Source organism: Mus pahari, chromosome 5 (genome assembly GCF_900095145.1).
Source record: "Mus pahari chromosome 5, PAHARI_EIJ_v1.1, whole genome shotgun sequence".
Classification (NCBI taxonomy): domain Eukaryota; kingdom Metazoa; phylum Chordata; class Mammalia; order Rodentia; family Muridae; genus Mus; species Mus pahari.
Window position 1 is genome coordinate 46,996,199 of NC_034594.1, and position 24,081 is coordinate 47,020,279.

General features: G+C 34.2%; 1 protein-coding gene across 6 annotated transcripts in view; it reads right to left on the reverse strand.

Annotated features, from left to right (window-relative positions):
• Positions 1-24,081, reverse strand: part of Erbb4 (erb-b2 receptor tyrosine kinase 4) — a 1,014,420-nt gene that overhangs the window by 159,205 nt on the left and 831,134 nt on the right. For all 6 annotated transcript variants that reach the window (XM_021197417.2, XM_021197414.2, XM_021197418.2 and 3 more), the window contains one exon: positions 3,009-3,194. In XM_021197417.2, coding sequence (XP_021053076.1) covers positions 3,009-3,194 — 186 coding nt within the window. The remainder of the gene's footprint in view (positions 1-3,008; positions 3,195-24,081) is intronic.

Genomic DNA, 24,081 nt, shown 5'->3' on the forward strand with positions numbered 1-24,081 from the left:
AAACTGGCTTATCCGTGATTTTGACTGTGATAGATTTGAGCTGGAATGCATACACTTAGTGGTTCTCAGATCTTTGAACTGGGACTAGTACTGTAGAATTGGTTCTCTTAAATTTCTAGGGGGTCTCTTAACTTAGCTTGTATAGTATTCCAAATAGATTATTTCTAATAAATCTCTAATGAATATAATAAATCATATATATATATATATATATATGCATCTTATTAGTTCTGTTTGTAGGCAGAACCCTGAATAATATATTTAATGTGTTTTTTATTAATAAAATAGTAAATCCCTCCTTTCTAGACAAAGACTGAAGATAACTATCCACCAAAAGTCAACTTACAAATCTCTAATTAAGAAGTATGAATCTGAGAAATAGAAAGAGACAAAAAAATTACTGTAGCAAAAATTGTATAGAGTACTTGGCATATGTAACATAATTGAGGATATCCATATGCTGAAAATCATATTTTATCATTATTCTAATTTGTAGTGATCCTGAAGATTCCCAGAAGATATTTACTCTGGCCTAAATTTTGCCACTGATCTAAAGTCATTCTACGGATTTTCTTAAAAGATTTGAGACTTCACATTTATGCACAAATGGCTAAAATAAAATCTGTATTTCAATTTTTAATAGTGGATTGTCATTGTTGTGATACAGGAATTAGTTGTAGCAACTGTGTTATGAACTATAACTAAACTCTTCATCTTTTATTCTGCCTTTATGAAATATGTAGTTTTATCAAAACACAGTGAAAGAGCCATCTCATTCAAAAGACATTACCAGACTTCTAAATAACACCAATTGTCATTTAGTATATTAAGAGTAACAGCAGGTTATTATTTTCTGATTTGGTAGTTTGTATACATGTGAAGTGAATGAAGTCTTATATGCACATAGTATCTGGCATTAAGTAGAAACAAGTCAGAAATGTGTAACACCATTATGAGCATTACTTGTATCACACCTTCAGACTTGAAGTTCATTTTTATTCATACAGAAATAAATGGCTGAAACAATGAGAAATTAGTCTCCTATCACTTCACATACTACGTATTAGAGAAAAATAAAAGCATAAAAAAAGAAATATTATACCTTCTCTGGCCTGTGCATGCACTTGATATATGTAGCTACAGACAAATATGCTGGCAAAATACTTATTAAATAATTATTAAAGGGAACAAGCCACCACTTCTAACATATATATGTATACATATGAATATATATATATATATATATATATATATATATATATATATATATACACACACATATGACTATATGTGTATATATACACATCTATGATTATATCAGTCAGCCTTTGTACCTGTCACTTTAGCATAGTTGTAACCAAAATACCTGAGAAAACAACTTTAAAAAGGAAAGTCATACTTTGCCCAACAATTTCTGAGAATTTACAGTCCATGGCTCCATTTTTTCTGGGTTAATTCTAAGTAAGAGTGTAAATAGTAGCAAGAGAGTATGTAGGTTAGAGAACTCTGTTCATCTCATGATAGACAGGAAGCAGAAAGCTAGAAAGGCCTAGGGACCAGGAACAACCTTAATGGAATGCACCGAATGATCTTCCTCTTCCAGGTAGACCCTACTACTTCTTTAGGTTTCAGTAACTTTCAACATAGTACTGCAGTGCTTGCACAGGCCAGAGAGGGTTTCAGATTCCTGGAACTGGAACTATAAACAAGAGCAGCCAGCCATGTGAGTGCAAAGAATGGAAACCTAGTCAACTATCAGTGGGAGGAGAGGCCCTTGGTCTTGTGAAGATTCTAGGCCCCAGTATAGGGGAATGCCAGGGCCAGGAAGCAGGAGTGGGAGTGAGTCGGTTGGGGAACGGGTGGGGGAGGGTATAGGGGACTTTCCAGGAAGGAAACTAGGAAAGGGTATAGGATTTGAAATGTAAATGAAGAAAACATCTAATAAAAAAAAAAATGGAAATCAGGTCCTTGACAAAGCAGACAGGGCTCTTAATTGCTGAGCCATCTCTCCAGACCCACCACTAGAATTATTTTATAACTCCCCACTTCCACTAATGTCAGTGGTTTATCGGAAAGACAATGGAGGGCCGGGCATGGTGGCACATGCCTTTAATCCCAGCACTTGGGAGGCAGAGGCAGGCAGATTTCTGAGTTTGAGGTCAGCCTGGTCTACAAAGTGAGTTCCAGGACAGCCAGGGCTACACAGAGAAACCCTGTCTCAAAAACAAAACAAAACAAAACAAAACAAAACAAAAAAAGAAAGAAAGACAATGGAACTTTCTGTTGACAAACTTGTAAACTAAGAGAGGACCAGAAAACAACTGACAATAATGTAAAAGAAGCCATCATAGCTCTGAAAAGATCTCAGAATTATGAAAAACCCTGGCCTATCCTCAATAGCAGGCTTTTCAAATACAGCAGCAGCAGCAACAAGCAACAAGGCTTAAAGCTATGAATAGGCAGGGGAGATGGTTCGGCACACAGATGCTGTTACCACTAAGCCTAATCATTTATGATTTTGATAATTCTATAGACTTTTTAAATAAAAATCAAAAAATTGGAACATTTATGACATTGAATCTTTATGTTCTTGATTTTGTTTGCTAACTTGACTCCATTAGAAAATATGTCAGGGAGATTGGAGTGACTGACGGGAGGAATGGAGGGGCAGGAGACTGTGGTTGGGATGTCATGTATGAAAGAAGAAAAAGAATAAGTTAAACAAGTTTAGCACTTCAATTATTCCACTTGACTAGCGTGCTATATATTGTGTCATCTAGTCAATCTAATAAAAATGCATTGGAATAATAATCAAGAAGCAAATATAACTAGCTTATGTATCTGATCCAAGGTCTACAGTAAAGTACTTACAACAATGTCATTTAACATAGCAATAGAAGTTAGTTATATTAAAATTGTGCAAAGCTACAGCACAATTTTAATTGTCAGATTCTTCTAGATCAACTCAACCCTCAGATATCATTTTCATAGGAAATGACAACACTTACCTTAGCAATCTGGACACACCAGTTCAACAGCAGCTGTGATCCGATGTTATCCTTGTGTTCATGGACATAGTCCAGTAGGCAGCCATGCGGCATCAGCTGAGTAACCAACTGGATAGTGGGGCTCAGACAAACTCCCAATAGGCGAACTAGGTGCGGGTGATCCATACTTGCCATGATCAGAGCCTCCTATAGCAGCCACAATATCAAGAAAAAACAGAATATCATAACTTCAACTCAGCATTCCTCAGTATTTTAAATACATTGGAGAAAAGGTGTATAATAGATTAACAACATACTCAGTAAGTCAGACATAGTGCTTATAGCTTTTAAGCCAGCATTCAGGAAGCAGAGGCCAGTGAAGCTCTGTGTGTTTGAGACCAGCCTATTTTACACACTGAGTTCGAGGCCAGTCATGGTGATGGAATAAGACCCAGTTTCAAAAGAAACATCAGTAGACACAATTAACTATGTAAATATATTTATTAAATCATTTCCTGCTCAGACTGATATAATTAAATGAAGCGAAGGAAGAAATGGTCTATACCACAAGTGAACCTATTAAATCAGACCTTGTATTTCATCTTTTATAGCATGAAAAATATATTTTATTGACTGTTAATTAAGTTTAAAAAATACTGCTGAATACTAGAGACTTTTAATTTTAACGATATCTCTAAAGAATAATAACTATGAAAATATGGGTTTTCTCAAGAAAACTAAGGTGACCCTACATAAGTTACCCATTATTCATGTGGAGTTAGCACATGTAAGTAACATATGTAAATTGTAAAACTGTAAATAATTATAACCAAGTCCAATTCTGGCTTGTAAACAAAAATGAAGATTTTAAAAGACTTTTTCTCAAATATATTTTAAATTTAAAGAAATTCAAGGGATGTCCTATTTATAGATATCTGTACAGTGGACAAACTAAGTGAAACTATAAGATTTTACCTATATTAATTTCTTCAATTGATGAAATCAAAGCCAAGTTACAATGGTTTTATCATATTGATATTTAACTAAAAGAGGTGAAAATGTAGCCATATGGTTGTACATAGTACATCTTATATTTGTCTCTCATTTAAAGTTATTATAAATATCAATACTGTAGTATGAAAATATAACATAAAGAATATTCTTACTCTTTTATGTTTGACATGTGCCTTCATGAAACAAAGTAAATGAAACAATTTTCTACTTCAGTCAAAATTATAATAAATTTTTGTTTTTACAAAGCTACATATCAGCAACATGATATCCTTGTTAATAATATTTAATTATAAAGAATCAAACAAATAATTAGGATACAGTATTTGCCACATTTTATGCTACAATGGGAAAAAAATAACCTGAAATCATTAAAAATTTCAATATCATGTCAGGCAAACATGCCTTAAACCCAGCATTAAGGAGACAAGAGACTGGCAGATCTCTGAGATTAAGTCTAGCCTGTACTACAGAACAAGTTCCAGGACAGCAAGCTAGCACAGAAAAATCCTGTCTTAAAAAAGCAGACAAACAAATAAATACATCACTATCATGAAAAATATGAAGAACGGGTGGGATGTTCAAGCTAACATTTTTACAGAAATAGGTCAAGGCTGGAACTTTGGCACATTCTTCTTAATGATAGTTTATTTATATTAAAATAATATTTTTCATATACTATAGTGTGATCATTTTTCTCTTCCTCATCTCCTCCAAGGTCCTCCCCACTCCACATCCATCAAACTCTACACTTTATTTCACTGTTTCTTTAGACATTTAAAGAACAGACAGAATAAAACAAAGAGATAAAGAAAAAGCTCGAGAAATGCACACATACATGCAGAATCACACACACACACACACACACACACACACACACACACACACACACACAAACTACGAAGCAAAACTAGAAACCATAATATATAAGCAAAAAACCAATATGGTTTAAAAACAAAGCCCAACCACAGCATCATGGAAAAAAAAAATCTCCAAAATTACTGCCAAATTGGTATTGTGTTGGTTATCTACTGCTGGGCATAAGGCCTGCCTTAAAGTATGGTTTGTATACCCAATGAAATTCCATTCCCTAGGTCCTGTGGAGGATCAATGCCCCAGTGTAGAGGAATGCTAGCAGTGAGGCAGGAGTGGGTGGGTGGGTGAGCACCCTCACAGAAGCAGGGGGCAGGGAGGATGGGATAGGGGGTTTGCAGAGGGGGAACCAGGAAGGGGGGTAACAATTGACATGTAAATAAATAAAATAACCAATAAAAGCAGATGACACTTGGAAATAGATTCTGTGTTAGGGATGGAGGTTCATGACATTGTCCCTTCTCAGCCCAGGAATTTCATTTGGTCTGCCCTTGTTTAGACACTGTTTATGTTGCCTTTGTCTTTGTGGATTCCTAAGTGTGCTAATCCTTTGTGACTGGAAGGCACTCTTTCATTTGTGCTTTGACTCATTCTTAGGTTGAAAAAAATGTAGTATATAGAATACTATCAGGATAACCAGGTATGTAACATATGGGTTATGAATTACGTAATATTATGCTCAGCTTAAATAATTCAGAACAACTTTAGTACAGTATAATATACAAGAATATTTCTTGATTATTCTTTATTGTGGTTTACAGGGTTAGAAAAGGAGGAATAAAATGTGTATGTATCTGTGTTTGTAAGTGTGTAATACATACATGTATGCATATATGAAGGAGGCTTATACATGGCAAATCAGTACTAGGTTTTTGGTACAAAATAAGAAGAATGCTTATGATATTAACCTTCAATTCTTCCTGTTTCTAAAGTTTTTCAAGCCACAGAATTAAACATACAAAGCTGTGCTGTGTTTTCGTTTGTGATGGCATGACAGAATGAATACATAAGACCTAAGTTTATGGATGGAAACTGAGATCCCACACATCAGCAAATGCTTAGGTAGCATGCACAAATGGACATCTCATGTAGGGAGAAGTTGATTTCAGAAATGCTTGAAGGCTCAGTTAGGTACACGGAGTTTACAGGTCATCCTCTATCATCTGTTGTGGCAAAACAGAAAGGACTGTGGTGACTATCAGGAGAATGGACAGAAATGTTTGAGAGAGGCAGATGAAGTGATAGAAACATGGATCACTCTGTCTCAAACAATTGCTTAGTTTTAAGCCTCTGTGGCAGCTGTTGAAGTCCTGTCCTCTATGAGAAGTAAGGCAATCTACAAATCCCACCCTATCTGCCCCAGGAAACAGGGAAGTCACAGAAAAATTCATGTGGTCCTGTGTGTATCAAAAACCTCAGTTTCATTTATTTTTGTGGCTCAGCAAACAATTGAAGTAAAGTTTTGTAGTTAAAGATTTTGTAAATATGAAAATTAAGTGAATTTCATAATATATTATACAGTATCAGCTAGTTATATTCATAGCACGAACTACATGGGTTCTGCACTAAATCATAATGTGTACATGTGTGAAATCTATACAACACACCAACAACTGAACAACACATATACTCAGATTAAATATCATAATTATATATTAATTTAGATATTTAATTAGATATGAAATGCTATATAACTAATTAAGGTACATTTATACTTACTGTATTCTATTTGTTACTATTGTGGTGGATCCTATTTTTTCTGTGTGATAGTGTCACTAGGATTAGTACAGTATTCCTGAACCCTTAGGTAGGAAATTAAACCTTGAAGTATTACTTGTGGGTATGAAAAGGTACCAAACAGGTATACAAAGTTCATGTAGAAAGCAGGAACCTTTGGGATTCTCTGCACATTTAAATCAAGTTAAGCTTCTGTAACTATGACAAAACCAACAGCTGTAACCACTGTTTGATCCTAATTTCAACCATGTGGATAGTCGAAAGTGATCTATTCCTTATTTTCTAAGGGGCTTTACAACATACTTTCTGATTAGAAGTATAGCATTATTTCATAGGATGGTTTCATATATATATCAACTTTTCCTTAAATTTCATCAGGATTTCACATTGTAGGTATTTATCTTATTAGCAAGACAGATCCACATACCTCCCATTAGCTATACAGGAATGAATTAAAACTAATTACACATTAGTTACTGAGGGCCAAATAGAAACAAACAAATTAATATTCATAGGTAAACTGCATCCCTGACACTATACCACAGGAAAAGACAAAGAACTCAGCATTCTCTATCTCATTCGAGTGCTTATTATTAGGCATGTCTCAAGGGGGAAAGAATGGGGATGCTTAAAGCAGAAGAAACACATTGAGATATTATGTTTTAAAGGATGACATATATAAAGTGATTGTTTTCCTTCTACAATTCAAGACCAGTGTTAACTACATTCTCTACATGCATTTGAAAAGTTTACATTAGATGATATTTTATGTGAAAACTGAAAGTTCTCTTTAAAAACTATTAGTACAAGTCTTGGCAAAAAAAAAAAAAGCTGGGTTTGTATTAAGGAAAATTGCTCATCACACTACAAAGAGTATTTGAAACTAAATTGCAGAGGATTTGCATAATTCCCCCCCCTTATTTTTTTAGAAAGAAAAGTTGAACAAGACACTAATTGTAGGTTTTATTTTTCATAAAGGAAATAGCAGATGGCTTTTTGGAGGATAGAGGAACAGATAAAGAAAATGGAATGTAGATTCATTTAAAGTGATAAATGGGCTGGAGAAGTGGGGGGAAATCCCAATATTTTAATCAGTGAGAGCTTGCTTTCAATAGATTAGTTGTTTTTTAAATTAATAATGTCCTCAGTTTCTTATGGGACCTGGAGAAGCAATTTTGATTCTTAGCTGACATCACTGGAAAATGCCACCAAAGGGCAGTGGGATAAATACAACCCGATAGGTACATAACCTAATTTTTCAAGAAATTAAAATTTGTTCTGCCTTTGTTTTTCATTGGCCCTGTAAATTTTTTCTTGTAGGTGAAGTGAAGAGTTTTCCCATTGGAAATGAGAGAGACTCCAAGAGGTGCACTGTGGGAAATTCTAAAACTGGGATATTTTTCTTGATAATGAGATCTGCTTTGAATAAGAGCATTTTTTATAAAAAACCACCAAGGGTCTCTAAGGCATACACACACAGGGCTCTGTTCAAGTGCAGCATTAGTCTCTGCCCATGTTGTTTGTATCTCTAGTTTTCTCCTGAATGGAAGACGGTGCTGTAAAACAATCAATGTGAGCTGCACCGTTTTTCACATCCAGATGCTACTCATTTCAGTCAGCAGATATGTTTACATTGTTGCTTGAGCATGCTTTATTCTTTCATGTTGCCTGATTGTGCACACAAGCAGAAAAGAAAGGGAAAGAAAGTATATAGTCAAGTGAGACTTCTGGGCTATTTTGTTAAAAAAAAAAATGTTAACTTCAGCCAAATCTTCCCTGTTTCATTATGGTTATAGACCATTAATTGAATACCCTCCAGCAGCAAATAGAGAAAACCCCATTGCATTAGGGACAAGGAAGATAAAAGGGTGGGCCAGAAAAAAAAAACAAAAAAATACAGAATGAGTATATATAATGTAATGGTCAGCAGGTCTATGGATGTTTGCGACAAATGTTGCCCCTGAAGACAGTGTGAATGATAGGAATCAATAATTCTAAGAAAATAATGATAAAGATACAAGGAAACTGCATCAAAGTAACTTAATCTACAATATTGTCATATACAACTCTTTTGTTATAGACAGTACCTAAAGAATAAAATAAATTAAATATAAACTTGTTTCTTCATGTCTTGAATAAACTATAACTTACTTGTGTACGTAGCTGGGCAGCCATTTGGAGAGGGTGGATTACTATGTCATCATTTTTAGTTTTCTACATGGCTCCCCTTACCCTGTAAACCCCAGAATCACTTTGAGAACCTAAGTAATTAAGTCTATATGGTCCTTGCAATCTTGAAGGCAATCGTTTTCCATTGTCATCGCACATCATTTATTCATCCAGAGGCCATTTATTAGGTTCAATCAGTATTTACCGCTATTATGTTTGAAGATGTGAGTGAAGCATTTTATACAATATAGAATGGTACTTTCTGCTTTTGGATTCTACATTTTCCCTCCTCACTTGTTCCAGTGAAGTTCTTCCATAATTATTTGATCCCTTTATCCTTTTAGTTATGTCACTTAACTAAACATTCTTACTGAATATCTGAGATGTGATTATTCTGTGAGTGAGGTTGTGTTTACTATGCCTTTTACCTGCACAGATGTTTTACTCAACTGCAGATGCAGTGAAGAATAAGGAAAAGAAAATAATATATTGGGTATGTTAGAATGGATCCTATATAAAAACTCTTGAAGACTGATAACCCAAGTTCAATCTTTGGAATAACAATTAAAAGTTTCTACTGGGTATGCTGTGAAGATTACGTCAGATATACTAAGACTATGAAACAGCAATAACACTAAACCATACCTTATAACTTATCATACTTGCACACCTTGGGAGCTATATATATGTGGCATTTAGGAAAGTATTTAGTAATGAATTGAGATGAGGCTGAAAATGGAATTGGTTGAGATTGCATAGGTCCTTACTATGGTGGGAAGGCTGGATTTACTCATAAATCTTTTCATGTCCAGCCTTTCTTAAGCTTCATTTACCTCTATTATACCCTGATCTCATAGCATAATAAATATTTTGCTTTTTCATGTAATTTTCTTTCCTTAATGTCTTCCTTTAGATATTACTTGATGGAAGGCAACACCTCTCCTCTTCATTGTTGATCTTTCAAATATTGTTAGGAAAAAAATAGAGGTTCCTGGGGAATAGCAACGTATTTTAAAATAGTATTTATTTTCAGTTTATTATTGCTTCCCTGTTTCACTAAATAAAGCCTCTACTTCTGAACAGAAGACAATCTTTTCCCTATCAAAGTATTACTATGCAAATAATATTCAACATCAGTTTGCTCTGTTCCTTTGAAATAAAATTTTCCATTAATCTGCTAGATGGCTCCATCTTTACTTTTCCTACTCCCTGTGACTGCAAGCTTGCATAAATGTTCCATATCCAAGAATAAAACTCCTTCACTCTTGACTTATTCCTGTGTTAGAAATATTTCCTATCTTAGTTATACTACATCAATTTAAGTTCCCATTATTTTTGAAGAGCTAGTTTTCCTGCCTACATGCTTACCATTCAGATTATTCTTGGGATGATCATTAAATATGTCTTTTCACTAAAGTCAAAAGGTCTTTTCTCATTTTTTTTTTTTACCTGCGTTTCAACCTCAATGATCGCTTACTTTCACCATCATACCTCTGTAGGTGATAATGTTTTAATTTTTGTAACTCTTTACCCCATTCATTCTTACTACAATTACTGGCATCTACCTTTTCCTCTGCTGTCTTAGGTTTGGAAATGCTATAATTCTTTTCCTTTAATATACTTGGCTCTTATCTTCAATCTCCTGAATTCAGACAGAATTGTTCATCAAACCCTCTGAGATAGAAATTTTAAAAATTAAAGTTATACAAGTTATATTATTATTGCAGTGATAAGATACTGTGGCAAAAGGCAACTTAACAAAAGAAAGAACGTAATTTGGGGCTAAAAGTTGCAAAGAATTAGCATCCATGATAGCACAGTTAAGATATAGTAATAAGAACAGCTAAGGCAGCGAGAGACTCTAGGAATAGACTGAGTCTTTTGAGATTTCAAAGCACAGTTCTGTGTCTACTCCAACAATGACATACGTCCTTATCCTTCCCAAAGAGGTCCACCAGCTAGAGACCAAGAATTTAAATATATCAGCTTTTGAGAGCCACCCAAAGACTATGATGGAATTGTTAAACAATCTGGAACCAATTCAAGACTGCTATGATTTAATTTAAATGAAGGAATACATAATGATCACATAATTTTCTCAAAGAGAAAAAACAAAATACATTCTCTTCAATGTTGTAAATATCTCCCCTTCTAAAGATGAGAATTTTGTTGTGCCCTTAGTCCAAGTTTTCCCATGTCCTATTCTTTCAGCTATCACTACTGAACAAAGACTCTTGACACTTGAGCACCTCTATTGAAAGCATATCTGTTTACTTAGAATTATCTGTTAAATGTTTATAGTCACATTTTTTCTTGAATGTAGTAATATTATCTAATATTTTCATTTTATACAAAATACTTTTATTATGAATGACTTATCAGAAGGACATAATATAATTTGATAAAGAATTTTCAAAAATATCTTTAATATTCCCCCTTCCCTACTTACTACCTCTCAAGAATCACCATCATCATGTCAGTGATCTAGTCTACAGAACAGTGATAACCATCATTTTTGTGTTAGAAACCGTTGGCTTGGTGGTAATTCCTAACACCTGGCATTAATGCAGTTGTTGCTTCCTTCACTTCAGAGCCGGAATTGTCCTCAGTAGTTCAAATAAATAAGAACCAATCTGGGAAGGAAAAGTAAGACTCAAGGCTTTTGCCATGATTTTTACACACACTTTGGAAGCAAGCATTCCTAATGAATCTTGTTTAGCATGGTTATACTCAGAGTCTAATCTAAATGACGCAGATGCTTTTAATCACTGAGTAATTAACATAGGATATAGACTAGCTAAATGATATAGGCAAAAGGCTTATCACAGTGCACAGTGGGCACTTAAAATTTTAGCTGTGATTGCAGTGTTGTATTAAGGCAGTCACAGCCAAGGGACTGAGATCGATAGGTAGCAAAGGTCTTGCTGAGCCTATGGAAGAATCTGAAAAACAGTCCAGGGGAACAGTCACTTGATATTTCAAAGTCTAGAGGGGTTGGTACACATGCAGGCACAGAATGTCAAAAAACAAAACAAAACAAAAACAAAAACAAAAAAAACCCAAAAAACTTCCAAAAACAATTTTTTCTCTTTTTTTTTTAGGCCCAGAGAGAACTAGTAGCAATGTCCCCTCCTATACCAACAAGGGAAGTGGGGATCCAGCCCATAGCAGCTTTTGGACTTAAAAGTAAACCTCAAGAACACATTAGTTTTCCCTTTTCAAAGAACAATGGCAGATATGGCAACAATGGTCAGAATCATGGGAATTTAAGGTAGATAATAAAGATCAAGAGATAGTCATACAATCTCGTACTCAGAGCAATGAGGATACTTTATCATCTACTGATTAAACCTAGCCTTGCTACTGAAGAAACCCACACCTTGGCTGGCAACATGACAGGGTGAATGCAGAACCAGACCAGAGAGCAACCACATGGATCTTAAGAAGACAGTCTGCAGGGTGCTGGAAAGAAAGAAAATACTTCCTGACACTTACTAAACGAGAAAAAAAAATGTTCCAGGTACAGACTTTACTACCAGGAAGGAAGGATTAAAAACAGACGTGCGAATAATGTCAGTAATGTTTAATATATTTCTTTATACAAAAATGGCTTTCTGGTGAGTTATACAATTCATTTGCTAAAGCTATATTTAGTCCTTTAGCAGTTTTCCCTTCCTTAATAAACTTTCCTATGGTTCTAAAGCCACACATGAGGGGATTCAACCAGTAGGTATCTACTTCTTACTGACTTTGTTCACGGAGTAATGCTATCATTCAGTCTACCCAGGAACACACTGAGTTCTTGCCGTTCTTGTGCCCAGAGCTTTAATTAGGACAATGTATTAACAATGTGATAAGTTTAGCAAGTGGCATGAACCATGATTCATGGTAGCAAAGGCGAGATCTTTTTTTTTTTTTTGCTTCTCCCTGCAGGGCCATCTAAAAATTACTTCATCACGTATTTGGTAGGTATTGCTATCAGTGAGGAAACTTGGTAGACACAGTGGACTGTGAGTTTATCATGGTACCCTTGTAGGAATTATCATGAGAAATGACCCCTTAATGGAATCCTTACAAAATAATGTCCTAAAGGGCATCCTCAGTTTATGAATAAGATGAGCACAATTTGTATTCAATAACTTGAAATTAGTCCTCCAATAATAAAGTGTAAAGAGCCTTTGTAGGTGGGACTGAGACTACCCATGCTCTTGCCTTCTCATTGTTACAAAAAAGAAACTGATTGGAAAGATAAATCAATAATTTTCAAAATTAAATTTAACCTTGACTAGCATCATTAATTTTGGTAATTGATTTTGCTTAATTAATCACTTAGGACTTTCCTCTTTTGTACAATTTGGAGAATCATATGCTATACTATTTTTCCCTATATCCTCCCTATCAAAGGAAAATCTCCACCTTGTTTTTAATCTGCAGGAATACTCTCAGTTAATTAGTGACATTTATATTAAAAACGTATAACAACACACAACTAAATAAATTTAAGGAACTCCTGCCTCCATTTTTAATGAGACAGCTCAAGTATACCTCTGGTAATGAAGCAGGAAGGACTGTATTATTTATCACTCATCCAGGAAAAAGCATACATGACTTTAATTAAGTCTACTGCTGCTTATTTACTAGTCTTGTATTCATATAGAATAATTCATATAAATATTTTGTCTTACCAGTTGTTTATTTCATATCTCTTTTAATTTTATAGTGAACTTAATTATTAGCATCATTTGTATTAAATTTTGAATCTGTAATTTGTCTGCAAGTTCTTATATTAAATATTCATGTCAGTGTTACTTTAATATTTAACACTGATCCTGTTATCAAGGGAATCAGTTAGAGGCAATTATAATGGACACAAAGCTGCGATTATGTGGTTTTCTTTTATGTGTTTAATATAGTAGCAGTAAATAATATTACCACCTACTCATGCAATAACAGTCATAATAAACCTGAAAGAAAATATATGGTATAACAAAACACCCCCTACTGCTAATGTATTTCCATTGGGGTCTATGAGACAAAGGGACCTGTGTCTGTCTAGGCACATACTATGTGTGAGAGAAAAGTAGGGTGCAATGAGACTGTGAAAAGAGATTCTTTATGGAAGACACCTCTGCATGAGTTTTCTATTCTGATCTAATTAAAAACAGCCATTGGAAATTATCCAGTAACTTAAAATGCTGTCTTGTACCTCATGCTTTAGGACTTTGAGGAAGCAAATTGGTTCTGACTAGGAAGCCTCCTCTATGAGTAATATCTCGAGTAATATCTCTCATACCATCTGAAGGTGCTATACAAGTTTCCAAGGGAGAAATACAACCAATACTCCTACTCAGCTGTAAAGCCTAGGAACAATGGTCAGAAAAGTAAGATACACCCAAGGTACAACAGTGGCCCTTGTATCTTAGTGTAGTCAATTGCCATTTATTTGAACTATCCAATCGGAAGGAACAGATGCCTAGTACTAATACCCTACCAAGCTATTTGTGCTTGATGAGATAATGGGCCCCAGAGGGGAACTTATTGTTGCCATTTCACTAACCCAGTACAGTTATCAATTACATTCTAGACCTAGCCTTTATTCACAGATTGTATACCTCTCAGCCCTTATCAAAGATGCTTCTTTTCGCATCAAAGAGCATCACAGAATCCGTATCTGGGCAACATGTTGAGAATATCTACTCATGGTCGCTCTATTGGTATATCTAAAACACAAACCAAGGCTCAGAAACTATCGCAAAGAAGGTGGTTTAAAGATTTGTGAAACCAGAAGAACCAGGATTATGAAAATGTCACCCCATGATACGACAATATAGTTGCTTAGACAAGCTCTGTACAATTCCAGTGACAGACAATTATGGTTGCTAAGGAAGGGGAATTTCTCTTCTTCAAGGATGTGTCTCCTGATAGATCAACCAACCACAAGTGGTCAGATTTAAACACACATGAATGTTTTGTTATATTATTATAACACTAAATGTTATAATTTAGTGTGTGTGTATAAATCATAATTAAAGAATAAAATGAAATAGCACGGTGTCTCATACTCTTTACTTTTGCAAAGGTCAACTCTGGTCATTATACTCATCAGCTTCAACCCCAACTAATTTTGGATTCCTCAATGTAGGGTGTTATCTCATTAGAAACCCTAAAGATTAGGTATGTTCATGGGAAACAGCCGTTTCACTCATTTATTAATGTGTACCTGATACTGATGAAGGGCTATCTAATATATTCTGAAATGACATAACAACGAACAAGGCATATATTTTACCCCTATTTAGGTAATATCGTTGTAGAGGTTCTTAAAATTGCCTAAAACGTCATATGCATTCAAAATCATAATATAAGTTTTATGTAATTTTTAATAATTATTCTTGAAGAAACAAGTTATATTCTAACTGATAGTAATGAATTCAAGAACAAAAGTATCTTTTTTAAGAGGCAGATTGTATGGTTTTGCGCAGGTGAGAAAATATTGTAAGAGACTGGAATGAATATGCATGCTGGTGTATTGAGGAACAGGGAATGTTATACTGACTAATAAATTATTTCCAGAACCTGTTCTGTGTCACGTCTGAGTGACAGAAATCAAGTCACTGTCTTTATTAATCATTCAAATTGCCAAACTGTACAGGGTCAACCAGTCATGACCATATGTGTCAATACTACAGGAAAGAATCTAGAATGTAACCTAATAGATAACTTCTAAAATTAAGGAAGTGTAGAAGCATGATATGCCTGGTAAATACAAGGAGATGAAGTCCTATGGGGTACTTCATATGTGGGGGATCATGGTAAGAATTGAAGGTGTATTGGTATTAGGATGTGAAACAGGAGGAAGTGTGAGAGGGTTAGCCATCTTGTAATTTATGTCTTTTACAAAAATGATAATCATGACATTTTTTATCAAGAAGTTACTGTGAACTGGGAAATATACCCAGGATAAATGATAGAGGAAAGTTCTAGAAATCAGAAGTTTGTTTTGGAATCTGTTGTCCATGAGGGAGGAAATGAAATCTCAGCATAGACTATGTATCCAGTGAACTGTCAAAGACTTTTGCATGCCTTTCAAAAATCTATATTTGATGCTTCTAGTAGTTAGATGTGTTTACCACAGACAATTTTGAGTCATATTTTATAAGGATAAAGAAAAATTAATCTACATATGAAGATACAATATTTCCTATTCTTCTTCTTCTTTTTTTTTCTTTTCAAAGTTGCTCTCCAAAACTTTTCTGTGGTGGAAAATGTTTTGCCTTTAGTGTGCATAGAATTTCACTTCTGAGCATACTTCTTTCCATTTTTCCCATCACTGATTGCATTTATTTTCATAGTTTACATCATTTCTTCATCTACATTATTCTCTCCATTGAATCTCTCTTGTTAGCCTTGATCAATTTGAATTATTACTTTGTTCACACATATGCTTTGTATACTATAAGTGTGATATTTGCTCTTAGAATATTATGCTACACATTTCTAAAATGAGTAAACAAAGTCATGGTATAACATATAATGATATTCTTAAAACTGTCACCTGTTATTCTGCACAGTTCTGCAAAGGGTAAAACTGAATGACAATATGTCATGACTATTAATGTCTAAGCATCATGTACATGTACAGAACAGAGGCAAGAGGCAGTGACTCAGCTGTTGTCTCATTTGATTGCTGCTGCTTTGATATTGTCCCTCTCTACCTTCTCCCCCGGTGTGTGTGTGTGTGTGTGTGTGTGTGTGTGTGTGTGTGTGTGTGTGTGTATAAAAAACTAACTGGAATCAATTTGGCTAATCAGGGTCCTTTACAGTTATGACACCTTGACTTTCTGAAATCCCTGGGCAAATTTAACTAATTATAAAAATCTCTTAATTAAGATATGTCTTCCTTTAATGAAACAGACTGAGCTAAAATAAATCACTACAAGAAGAAAATATGATTATTTTAAGACTTAAAAATCTTTAAAAATAAGTTATTAGAAAATATTTTTGTTGCTTCAACTTTAAAGTATTGTTCCCTTCAGTTTGTTAGATCAGAGAAATAGAAAATTATTTATGATAATATACTATCATAAATTACCTAGATGAAAAGTAATTCATATATTCAGAGTAATCATTCACCAAAACTTCAAGTGGAATGCAAGACCCACTTATAAAAAATAAATTCTTTTTTTTTTAGATTTTTTAATTAAAATTTATATGAATTAAATCCACAGCTGTGTTAAAAGTGTGTACTGAGACAGCAGAACCTGAAATTTATTTAAATTTTTAGAAGAACAGCATAAAGAAAGCTAGGTATTTGGAAGTTCTTACCATTTTCAATGATTTTTTAAGCACAAAATATATACTTAAATGTGAACTGTGATTAAAGAAGCAATGTACTTCAAAATATCCACATCAGCATGGAATTATGGATATTTATAACATTTAAGATTTGTGCATGATAAACATACTTTCCTTTAGAAAATGTGGTAGAAATATTTAAATACTTCCTTCAATAGTTATTGGCAGATATGCATTTCTTTGGAAACAAAAATTTGCATGTATTCTGCTTCTATGATAAATCTTTGAAAGTGTTATTTTCAGATAAATCATCAAATAAAGAATTGAATTGGATCAAGAAACACAAAGCTGTCAACGGTCTTACTCATTGTTGTCCCCTGCAGGCTACAGTACTGATGTGACAGGTAAGCTGTGCCTTCTGCTACAACCAATAGTACATTACCATTACAGGTTAAGCAACTGCTTTTGGATTAGATTTCACCTGCTTCACACTGGCACTATAAATATATGCATGAGTCCATGGCTGGTGGGATCATAGTGCCTAGGCTACAAGCTATTATATTTGTTACATGATCATATTCTCATACTGCCTTCTAAACTTTTTGACCTGTGTTACTCTTAACCATTTTTTTGTGGTGGCCTACATGCTGTGAAAAGGTGACCATGAATAGCCAGTCCTAACCGAATAATTTTTAGTAAACCTTGGCAAGGTTCAGGGAACTTTGTAAACAAGGAGGGGGGCAGAATGTAAATGCGGGAATATGGGGAGGAGCAAAGTGAGGTGATGTCCTCTGGATACGACTTTCCTTTTACAATCATATCCCTGAGATTATTTGAACTAGGCCCACACAAAATCAAGTCAGCAAAAAACGTCAGGGTAGATGCAAGGGGAACTAATATGATATGGAATCAATTTTGGTTGGTAGCTGCTGGGGGAGTGTGATAGTTTTTCCTTGGGACTTTGGCCAGTGGGAGGTCACACATGCTGTAGTGAATATCTCCACATACAAGCACATATGGCTGGAACTAGATGGATATAGTGGGTTATTCAGAGAAGGAGGAAGGTGAGGAGGAAGAGGAAAAAGATTTATGTGAAGAAGAGAGGATAGGATGAGGAGGAACAGAAATGGGAGGAGAAAGAAAAAGAGGATGATGATGAGAAGGAAGAGGATGAAGAGGAGGAGGAAGATGAGGAGGAGGTGGAGGAGGATGAAGAGAAAAAGGAGTAAGGCAAAGGGTTGGGACTTGAAGTTTGGGAGAGATCCAAGAGGAGTAATGTGGTTGGAGAATATGATCATATTTCACTGCATATACATATGAAATTCTCAAAGATTTTTTAAAAGGTTTAAGATGAAAAGGTTAAAATATAAAACCATAAGCTAGCATACTATCCATATGCTAAAAATAATTATATTACATTCATGTCCACAAAGACTTTCATCACAGAAGAGAAACATTGTTTAAATTTAAACAATTTTAAATGACAAGTTATATAGCTAGAATAAAATTATACTAATAAAACCATAAATATAATTATAGCAATATAATTTTGAAATTGTATAATACTACAATTTTGGAGGTATAGTATAAATTGCTCTCCCATAACTATTTTCATGTTTTTAATAATTTATTACTATTGTACACATTCATAGGGTATGCATGTGTTAGTGTGCATGTGTGAACAAAAGATGATGTAGATTTAGAATGGTTTTTCCACCATTAAGTGGACTCAAGGGTTTGAACTCAGGAAATCTGCTTCTAGAGCATATATTTTACTCATTGAACCTTCTCGCTAACCTAATATTGTATATTTTAAGTAAAGATGTAAAATTGTATACCCATTATAAAAAATAGCAATTACTTGTAACAACAGGAATAAAATTAGTCTATATTTTTAAGCAATAGGAGAATAATCTAGAGTAATCTTTTCTGTTAATATGGCATAAATATAAAACATATAATTAATGAACAAAGAATATAAAGATGCCATAGAGGTTATGTCTTGTCAATTATCAATATTTGCTACATTTTTAGATTCTAAAAGAATGAAAATAGAAATTATTTTTCTTTGACTTTGCCTTTATGGTTTAATAGTGAGATTAAAACACTTTAAAAGTTAATTTTGATATCTACTTTTCATTAATCCTGAATTTACTAGGAAGAACTGAATATGAATTATAAGAGATATAGTGTAGTAGATATTCTTCTTTCTCCATTATTTTTAACATAATTGCAAAAAGAAAAATTATGTCTACTGTGCATGTCTGAACTGCCTCAAAGACAATCAATTTGAAACTGATATGGTTTGAACACACAGCTTGCATATTGAATTCAGGCACAACTCCCCCCTCCAAAAAATACTGTTATGTCTCCTTTGGTCTATTCCCCACCACTAACCATTGAGCTTCATACATATGGAGATTATTCCTGGATACTTCAATTTTCATTGTTATTTGTATATTATAAAGTGAATAGATAAAATTTGCTTTTCCATATTTCAATATGTTGAATGAATATTCAATCATATGCTTAAAATCAGAGCATTCAGCGAGATCATGAGAGTGGAATAGTCCGATCATTTCAATAGCACATATGGGAAATCCTATGTCTCAGAGTTAATGCTTGTCAACTCACAAGATTTAAGTCTTTGTGGAATAAAAGAGTGCAATTTTAAGAAGATTTTTTGGATCCTTTGGACATATGATATATTTTGACTTAACACAAGATCAAAACAGATTTCTGATTATCTGACTCATTTTCTATATTTCTTAATGTTCACCTTGGACTTTGTCATACAATGATTAAAAGTACTTTTTATTAATCTGAATAAGAAACATGAAAACATACTTCATGCTTCAGCCCTAATATATTAAAAGGTAGAAATTGTATCCTGACTTTAAATATGTGTATGTTCATAAATATTTTAATATATTGATGTATATGTATGAATTTTTTATATATCTGTGTATGAATAATATATACTGATAACTTCTTATTATAATATAACTATGTTTCCTTCCAAGATAATATACACAGATCTATGTACACCTAATCTCTAAAGGTTTTAAAGCTCTGTCTTATTTATTTGTTGTCATAAAGCTTAATTTTACTCTGAAAAGTAACATTTTTCCACTGCTACATTCCTCATTAATACAATGTGTCTTTAAAGGATTATAACAATTTTATAGTAAGACAGGCCTGCAATTTTCCATATGATACCCTGGACAAAAACCAAAGAGTTTTCCACAAGGGTAAAATGCCAATCAATTCTATGAAAACATGCTATGTAAGGCCACATACATTGACACTTTGCAATTAAATAAAATTGATTAACATTTCCAATCACTATTAATTTATTCATAGCTGGTAGCACAAGAGTAAATGAGAATTCAAGAAATTTAAATGTTACATTATCTGTACAGGTTAATTATTAACATCAGCGAGACTCTACATTTCAGTCCTAGAAATCGAACATAATATATGCTAGGCATGTGCTGTATGACTGAGTTACATTGCCCAGCCTTCACCTCATTTTATTTTAAATTATTCTGTAAAGTTTTACAAAACAGGTGGGGATTAAATAAAGATATTTTAATACAGGCAGAAGCATGAAAATTAAGAGAAAGACTCAGAAAAAGTAACCTAATGGAACTATGGGTGTGAGTTTCTGCAAGGATAGTCACCTGACTTGTAATTAGCATACAGAATAACAGATTTCACTGTGATATTTTCACTCATGGTTAGTCTTGTTTGATTCTGCCTTGCTTTCTTCAGTTCATCTCCTACGTGGCCCTTCTCCTCTGTGGCCAAATTTCACTGACCCAATAGTTTCTTCCCAATAGTTGTTTTCCATATTCATATTGCATATGTCTTGTTACCCTCCCTATCCTTTAAATGTTCACTCTGTGTCATCTCATCAGCCCTTACCCAGTTTCCTGACCTCTACCCAAACCTACTCCTACATAAAAGCATGGACCGAACCATACAAAGGTAGGACTGACATGACAGAGAACTGAAAATTTATCTGCCTGAGTGTAAGTTACCTTCATTAATTTGTTTCTTCAGTTCTGCCCACTTCCTTGCAAACTTTGCAATATCAATTCTGTTTATGGTTCTTTAAATTTCCATTGTGCATATGTGCCACAGTTTCACTATCTAATTTTAGTTAGTGAACATTTAAGCTGTTTCTTTGTTTGAGAGTTCCTAAGGGTCCACCTTTTCTACTTAGTTTATTTTATCTGCTTTTCTACTTAGTTGATTTATAAGATTCTTTTCTGTTGAATTGATGTTAAAGGAGACCTAACTAGTAACAAATGTGCTATTGTGTCACAAGTCCTAGTGATAAGCATAGGAGAAGATACCTTGCTCCTGACCTGTGTCCTCTATTTCGTTTTGAGACAATAGTGCTAGGGGTTCTTCTTTCTATCCATTAGAATTCTGACCCAAGTTACATCACAAACTTACTGTTATCTATATTGGTTCTGTCTGCTATGGCTAGGTGGGGATTTCACAACTTCAGAACCTGTTACTACAGTTCTGCGATCTCTTTATTGTTGCAGCTTGGGACCTGCTTCCCCTGTCCAACGAATTTCATGTCCTTCTACATTTCCCCAGTTGATTTCTCTTGATTTCTTGCTCTTGGTGCTACAGTGCCATGAAGAATGATGGACGTGCGATTTCTCAACATTGTGTTCCCTCACCCCTTTCCTGCTCTGTTCCTTCTGGAATGCTGAGCTGTTATTTTTTGCTGATAGATTCAGCTGCATTCAGCTCCTGTGGCTCTCTGGGCTGTTCCATCAGATGTCTGGTTCTATGGTTCCACTGATTGTTCTTCTTTGCAATGGCAGCGGTACGGTAGGGGGATTTCAAGGTTTGAATATATATCAACAGTAGATTCCTATAACTCTCTCCTAGCCATTCCATTGGTGTTTCCTGTACTCCAATTTCCTTTTCAGCAACAGAATTTGGGTTTGGGGGGGCAAGAACTGTTTGTAGCTTTTACTGCTCTTGGTGCTTGGGACCGTTGGGCACTTCCATAGCCTGTATTCAGTCCTGGGATCACTGTCAGGCTAATGGCCTTTCTGGCTCCCTTGTGGGAAAAAAATCCCACCTAATCCTATTTCTTTCTGTTTTTGTCCTGCTGCTCAATATGGAAAGACACTTCAAGATGAGGAGGTGATTAACTGATGTCATGGCTTGGTTTCTGTTCCAGAGATGGCACATGTTGGGGACACAGGCATAAAATGGGCTGGCTTCCTTTGATAATACAGTAGCATTATATTTTTAAAAATTACAGATGTATTCACCCTTTAGCCTAGAGATTTGATTCCTGGAATTTATTCTATAGATTTATCTTCACACGCTAACATGAGATAGATTTTTCATCATAGCATTTCTTGCAAGAGCAAATTAAATTTAAAAAATACAGTCTTGTTCCTTGACCTCTAATAATTACACTATAAGTGGCTGTTACAATTTATTTTCATGCGTTCACAGGATTTTTAAAAGAACTATACAGGGCAAGTAGTGTTATCATCTTCATTTTAGAGAAAACAGAACTCAAAACAGAAGGTTTAAATAGTCTAGTCTTTAATTACAGCTTTTGATGGGCAGAGACAGTCATGGCTCTGTGAGTTTGAGGCCAGCTTGGTCTACATATTAAGTTCCACGCCAGCTAGAGGTGCATAGTAAAACCCTGTTTCAAAAACAACAAAAATACCACCGCTAACAATAGCAACAGCTCAACAAAGGCAGAACAGCTTGGAAGAAGTGGGAACTGAAATTATAATTTTACATTGTGCTTATAGAAAGTGACCTCCCAATATCTTGGATTCTAGCCATGAATACTCCAAAACTAGAACTCAGTTTTGGAAAGTTTTGTCCTTAAATTAGTGTTCTCAGCCCAGGACTTTTGCCTTCTATACTTCTAGAAAGGGTGGAGGAAATTATAACTGCTTTTATTGTAGAAAGCGTGAGGAAATGTATATGTAACATTGACTAATAGTATAAACCAAATATAAATAAAACATAAGGGTACATTCAAATCACAAAGGCCTACAATTATAATTTCAACTTTGGAATGATCATAGGCAGTTATTGACCTAGGTAAGATCACAAACTAATAAACATTTGAAACCAGTCAAAATGTTTCTAATTTATCAAGTTTTAATATAAACTCTTTAAAAATTCTTCATTTTTAAACATTGAAATATTTCAACTCAAAAAGATACTTCTGTTTTTTGAACCAATTCATCAGCTTTCTTTTTTCCTTTATCCTTAGGTTTAATTTTAGTTAAAATTCTGTATCTATATCTAACAAATATGTTTGTCTACAAGTGAATTTCTACAGTTATTATGTAGAGAAAGAAAAATTAAAATTATAGTAAGTATAAAAGCAAAACTTTAGCTAACATCCCTAGAACACTGAAGTGTATACCAATATGTAATTTTCCTAAATTAGCCCTTGTCCATCTCAAAGCAAATTTGTAGCTTTTATGGTTTGATATCTATTTACTATATCCTCTTCACAACACCCATAATCAAACAAAAAGAATTTCTGTCAGTTTCAAACTCTGATTTGTACAGGCATAATTGTCTGATTATGCATAGACAATATTGAATGATATATAACTTCGATTACATATCAAAGGGGTCATGTGAGCCCTTTAATGATGTCATTGAACAACCTAAAAACATCTATTCAGAAGTATTTATTCCAGAAAAATTTGAAGTTTATCCTTAAATAGAAACTATCACAGTTTATTACTATTTGGATAGCAAGATTTAATTGTCCTTGTTAAGTTTACTCACTCTGAAGAAAATTGAGTTCAACTAGAAACCAAGAACACAGACTCAACTGGAATCACTGTGATTATCATTTCAAGTTATCATTATAAAATGAATAATTGTGTTAATAATACAAATAACTATTATTTATGCTTATGAGATGTTAGTGATTCTGTCTTCCCTCTTTCCCTCCCTCCCTCCCTCCCTCCCTCCCTCCCTCCCT